A 5,466-nucleotide genomic window follows, 5' to 3' on the forward strand; every position below is an offset into this window, starting at 1 on the left:
CCGAACGCCTTCTCGTAGCCTTGTAGTGCCTGCTGGTACATCGTCTCTGCCTCCGCCAGCTTCCCTTGATCAGCGTAGAGGTTGCCCAGATTGTTGACCGTGGTGAGCGTCGAGGTGTGTTCCTTGCCGAACGCCTTCTCGTAGCCTTGTAGTGCCCGCTGGTACATCGTCTCTGCCTCCGCCAGCTTCCCTTGATCAGCGTAGAGGTTGCCAAGCCCTAGGAAAGCATTATGAACATCATTGACCGTCTCGCCATATATGGTTCTCTCCTGGTTGCCATCGTCTTCCCATTTCCCTAACTGGTACCAATCGTTAGTGACCCATCGAAAGCAACACTCGGCATGTCCCAACAATCGAGTTTGCACAATCCAAAAGTCTCGTTCTGAAACTGAAGGAACAGCCAATCCGACCATCGTCACCGCAATACGTGCAAAGTCCAGCCGTTGTTCGTTAGCCTGCACGTGCCGAGCCCACTGATGCACCACCGGATGAACAGTGTACCCGGCCAGACTTTCCATACTCTCCACCAAGCAGTAATTGATAAGAAGGCCGATCGCCCGATTAAAGGCCACCTCACTGCAACAGATCTCGCGAAGCGAGGTATGGTGATCCTGACCAGCCAGAATTGACCTCTCTTCCACCCCTTTGAAGAGCCCGTACCACAAGTCGCGATTATTAAGGAACGCCCACAGTAGAAGGAGATCGGCGGCGGCTTCGTTCTTCGCGCGTATTACCTCATACGAGATCGTCCACGTCGTCCAGATACTGCGATGATATACACGCAGCGGGATACCATCCCCCTCGTGAGATTCCATCAGATCTTTCCACTGGGTGTTGTAGAGGTTGATGTACTGTGCGAAACTGATCCCCGTCTGCTGCATGTACGCCGCTGCCTGAGTCAGAGCCAAGGGGAGGCCGTCTAGCAGCTTCAACAGTCGGCTTCCATGGTCCACATCTGTATTTCTCCATTAGAAGGATTGATGGAAGGGCTGGTGAGGAGGAATGATGGTCATACCGAACTCGCCCGTATACCACTGTCGGAAGATCGCCTCGGCCAGACCGTTATCCACCTTCTGCAGCTTCTTGCCCGCCGTACCTAGTTGTTCTAGCTCGCCCAGTCGAGTCGTCACCAAGATGGAGCCGTGATCCGCTTCGGGAAAGTAGCGCCCGACGTCATACGAGCCTGGTTGAGGAGATTTTGGGCGGTACTCGCGGTCCACGTTGTCCAGCACCACCAGCCAGCTGTCGTTATCCGGGAGACTCAACCAGTTGAGAACGCACTCGACGACAACCTCTAGATCTATACCTTTACTTGTTGCAGCCGTTCTTGTTGCCTCTGGAATCTGTCCGGCCGGGACGCGCGTGGCCGCCAAAGCGATGCTTTGCTTCAGGCTGTCTTCCGAGCTGCCGTCGAGCCAGAACACCGCGCTGTATCGCTCGTGGTGTCGCCGTGCAAACTGCGCCGCCAATTGTGTCTTGCCTATTCCCCCCATCCCGCTCAGCACGAAAATGCGACGACGACGAAGGCCACGCTGTGGTAGGAGGGATTGACTCAGCTCGGCCAGCTCTGCGGGACGGTCGGCAAACTTGTCGAGCATCGGCACACCCCGAAGACTGAAGGGAATATGGTACTTCGATGAGACTATACACACAACGTATCAGCTATAACACTAAGAAATTGAGATTATAAAGCAGGACAGGCCTAACATTGCTTCCTGGACACTCGATCCGCACACGCTTGCATTTGCTTCAACACCTCCTGCGACGCCACATACCGTCGCGTGGCCGCCGCGATCTCTTTCTTCTTCTTCGACTCTTCTAATCCAACCTCCTCGAGCCCTCGTGCCACATTGAATCGGTAGTAGTGACCGGAATCGTCTAGGTGCGCTTTACTGCGCCGAAATCGCTCCGCCGTCTGCTCCGTCTCCGTGGCCAGCGCAATCAGCGTCTCGTGGATGTGCAGGACATCGTCGCGGAAGGGTGTCAGAGACGGCACACCCGTGCCAATCGAGACTAAACAGTCCAGGTGATCTTCTAGCGGGTTAGGTCCGTATATCGCCTGCGCCTGATTCCACACTTCCCACACCGGATTGTTCGCCCCGGTCCCGCCGTCCACGAACTCTTCGTCGTAGCGTCCGATGGCGATAGGATCGAAAAAGGACGACGCCGCCGACGTTGCTCGACACGCCTCCCAGATCGTGGCCGTGTTCAGGAGGTCATTGTTGCCGTGCGGGGTCTGGTAGCTCGTCAAGCATACCGTCTCGCCCGTCTCTTTGCTCGTCGCACACACAAAGCTGCACCATCGTCAGCAGCGCACTCCTTCCATTGATCTCCCTTTCGACCCACACTTTGCATGTCGCTTCTCCAGCGCTCTTTAACAAGGTATCTGCGGGTAGCTTCTTCTTTGTCACCACCTCTTTAATCACCTCTTCGAGCTTCTTCGCATCGAACCGTCCTTGGATCTTGCCCTGAATCGTCACTCGATGCGCCTTCTTCTGGAAGATCTTGTCGGAGAGGAGGAGGTAGGCGTCGATGCATTCGTCGATCGTCATCTCTAGGCGACCCAGCATGATCGCGATCAGCCTGATCGGTCAGTGACTGACTATATCACGCTTATATTGTCTGCATACTAACCCGCCAGTACTGGTGCCCCCAATCATGTCGAAATACTCGCAGGGTTTGGGAGGGTGTTCCGGGTCGATGGTCTGCATCAGCTGTTCGAGGATCATCAATGACGAGAGGCCGCGCACCCCGCCGCCATCCAGGGCGAGCAGGCGTACTCTCTTGGTCGCCATGGCCGATCCAGCGATACTCAAAAGACAGTTTCGATTATGATGACTTCTGGGCAACGGTTTTCAGCATCGCCAGAGCAATGATGGCTGGGATCGAAATGGTGTTCAAGTTGCCAGAAGATCTATGATAATGGTTGCGCAGGGCGGTCAGGCTGAAGTCATCACCCCTGCGCAGGCGGTGCTGCTGCCGTCACAGATAGGCTGAAGTTAAAGAGACCGAGAGCGCTCCATTGGCAATTAGATTCATCGCTGTTCATTCGCCGGTCTGACATTTCAGGCGCTTAAATTGGTCCAATCCGTGGTGGCGTTCTGCATACGAGGGCTAATTTACTGCTTTCGCAGCCTGCGCCGGTGCTGGCAGGAGTACGAAAGTCAGTGCCTCCTGAAGCGACGGATCGCGGGGAGGGATCGGGCCTTGTAGGTGTCAGTATAACTTCCGGCCCCCACCTAGACGATCTAATCACCAGCCGGATATCCTCGCTGCGTCCCAGCCATCGCATACCCAGAAATCCAGCTCAGATCGAGCTCGAAGACTCGTGAGGAGTATACGGAGTACACTTTCACTGAAACTTCGGTTGGACATGCGAATCTTTCCGGATGTTCACGTTATCTCATGGCAGAAATTCCGGCTGCTGTTCATCGAGCTGTTGACTCAAAATTTCTGCTGGCACTGAACCCGTGCGACTCCTTCTCACTTGCGATTGCGTCGATAGACGGTGTGCCAGAATATCTATAAGATGAGGTGAACAAGGGCTCAGAGCTGCGACCTCAAGACGCCCTGGACAGGGATGAGCTGTTCTCGAGATGACTGGGCGTTGTACACAATCGACAGTATCGCTCTGGTAGAAACGACTTCCTTGTTCAAATTGAGCAGCCTAGTGAATATGCTGAGTTTGACCATTCCCGCAAAAGCCCAACAGCATGTTCAGGGTGCATATTTGTGTCTGCATCACATTCCCCCAACCGCCATTGTTGACAGGAGAAATCCATCACAGGTGAAAGATGGTAAGTTTCCTCCACTAGAGTGGGAAACATCCTTCTCACCGCTTGCAGATCATGACCACCGGAGAAACTCTAGATTTCTTGAACCTGATCGATATGATTATCTTGGTGATTGTGGTGATGATGATAGTGATCGTGAAATGTTGTAGGAGAACTATAATTCTATCTACGAGCGAAATATGGAATGACGTTACTGTTGGGAGGCTCGCAAGACACGCACCCACTGTCATAGCAAGGGCTCGACCGAGCGAGTGCCTATCAAGTCTGTTCCTAGTCGGTTTTCTTTTATATGATGCGCACTATATTTAGTACATGCACACATCAGAGCTACGCAAATAAGCCTGATTAAATTCCATTCCTGTTAAGGTGATGTTTTCTGTTATTTGTCTCGTACGAAGCGAGCTCCAAATGTTTTGCTTTCGCTCATCCTTAATCACCCGGTATACGGATAGCAATCTCAAATACAGATCTGATAACATGTATGGGAGAGGTGAATATCCAGAACTGTACCCGTTCATCTGTAGCAGTACTAAGAAGTGCGATGATCCAAGGTAGCTGCGTAGCTTGTATGGCTGAATCCTGAAAACCATGATTGGCCGTCACCTTATAATCCCATATAGTCCTTCTACACTCCAGGTAGTTCCATTCCTCCAATCCCTGACTGAATTCGTGAGAGTGAGTCCCTCAATTCTGTCTCCATGCGAATGCAGACCTCATCCGTGTCCGAATAACCTGACTTGCTTCGGCTTTTCTTGGCGATCTCCGCGCAGAACGGTGAGAAGTCTGTTGAGTCTATCGTGAAGAAAAGATATTGAAGTGATGACTTTATCGCAGAAGGTTCTGGAATTGGGTAGATCTCAAGAAACTGCAAGCATCTGATAAGCTTGCCGAGGGCGAGAGGATCACAGTTTGTCTGTTGATGGCACAATCGCTGCGAACCGTGGTAACGATCAAGGAGTTTCGAGAACGTCATAAGAAGTTTCCCCAATATAGCTTGCCGACGAGATTGGATCTCTCCTATTCAACTTAGGAATACGATCAGATCAATCTGTGGATTATCTTACCATCAATCCATTGGGGAATCCGCACACCCACGTTTTCGAGTCCGGTAATCTCTATTATGGCTTTCTTAGTCAAGGAGCGGTACTCAGAAGACTTCTTGAGCACCCAGCAGATAGAGATCAAGCAAGCCATATCTTGAGGATGATCTTGCAAAATGCTTGCTCGAAGGGAATCGAACCACATGTCCGTGAAGACTTCAGCCACCTCATGAAACTCGTATTTGTCTATCAGAATGACGACCTGCGCAAACAACTTTACCTCCACTTGCCGTGGGACTCTCCTTGTCAGCCCATGGATTATATTGAGTAGAATTCGCATTGCATCAAGATCATCACATGGGAAAGAGATAGTCATTATTGATTCGTCGCCGTTTGAACGACTCTCTCTGGAATTTCTGAACACCTCGGATGCGAGTGATAGGTGTTTTGAAGAGACTCGTAGTTCGACCTGGCGTCTGGGTTGTTTTGCGGACAGCACTCCATTTGTATCCTTGGTATGCTCTAATTTTTCAACAGCATCGGTAGGGACATCGGTAGGGACATCGGTAGGGACATCGGTAGGGACATCGGTAGGGACATCGGTAGGGACATCGGTAGGGACATCGGTAGGG

General features: G+C 51.9%; 2 protein-coding genes across 2 annotated transcripts; both read right to left on the reverse strand.

The window, feature by feature from the left end:
* Positions 1-295: 295 nt before the first annotated feature.
* Positions 296-2,795, reverse strand: A1O3_00489 (uncharacterized protein; the record flags this gene model as incomplete). Its single annotated transcript, XM_007730639.1, has 6 exons — positions 296-388; positions 483-955; positions 1,016-1,642; positions 1,708-2,294; positions 2,347-2,583; positions 2,635-2,795. 6 exons carry the CDS (start codon positions 2,793-2,795, stop codon positions 296-298), a joined length of 2,178 nt encoding a protein of 725 aa, XP_007728829.1.
* A 1,804-nt stretch (positions 2,796-4,599) lies between these two features.
* Positions 4,600-5,318, reverse strand: A1O3_00490 (uncharacterized protein; the record flags this gene model as incomplete). The annotated part of the gene is made up of 2 exons (XM_007730640.1): positions 4,600-4,811; positions 4,859-5,318. Coding segments are annotated over 2 exons (672 nt in total), but the record flags the coding sequence as incomplete, so codon positions are not given.
* Positions 5,319-5,466: the final 148 nt, after the last annotated feature.

The sequence above is a fragment of the Capronia epimyces genome (genome assembly GCF_000585565.1).
Source record: "Capronia epimyces CBS 606.96 chromosome Unknown aczIQ-supercont1.1, whole genome shotgun sequence".
Taxonomy (NCBI): domain Eukaryota; kingdom Fungi; phylum Ascomycota; class Eurotiomycetes; order Chaetothyriales; family Herpotrichiellaceae; genus Capronia; species Capronia epimyces.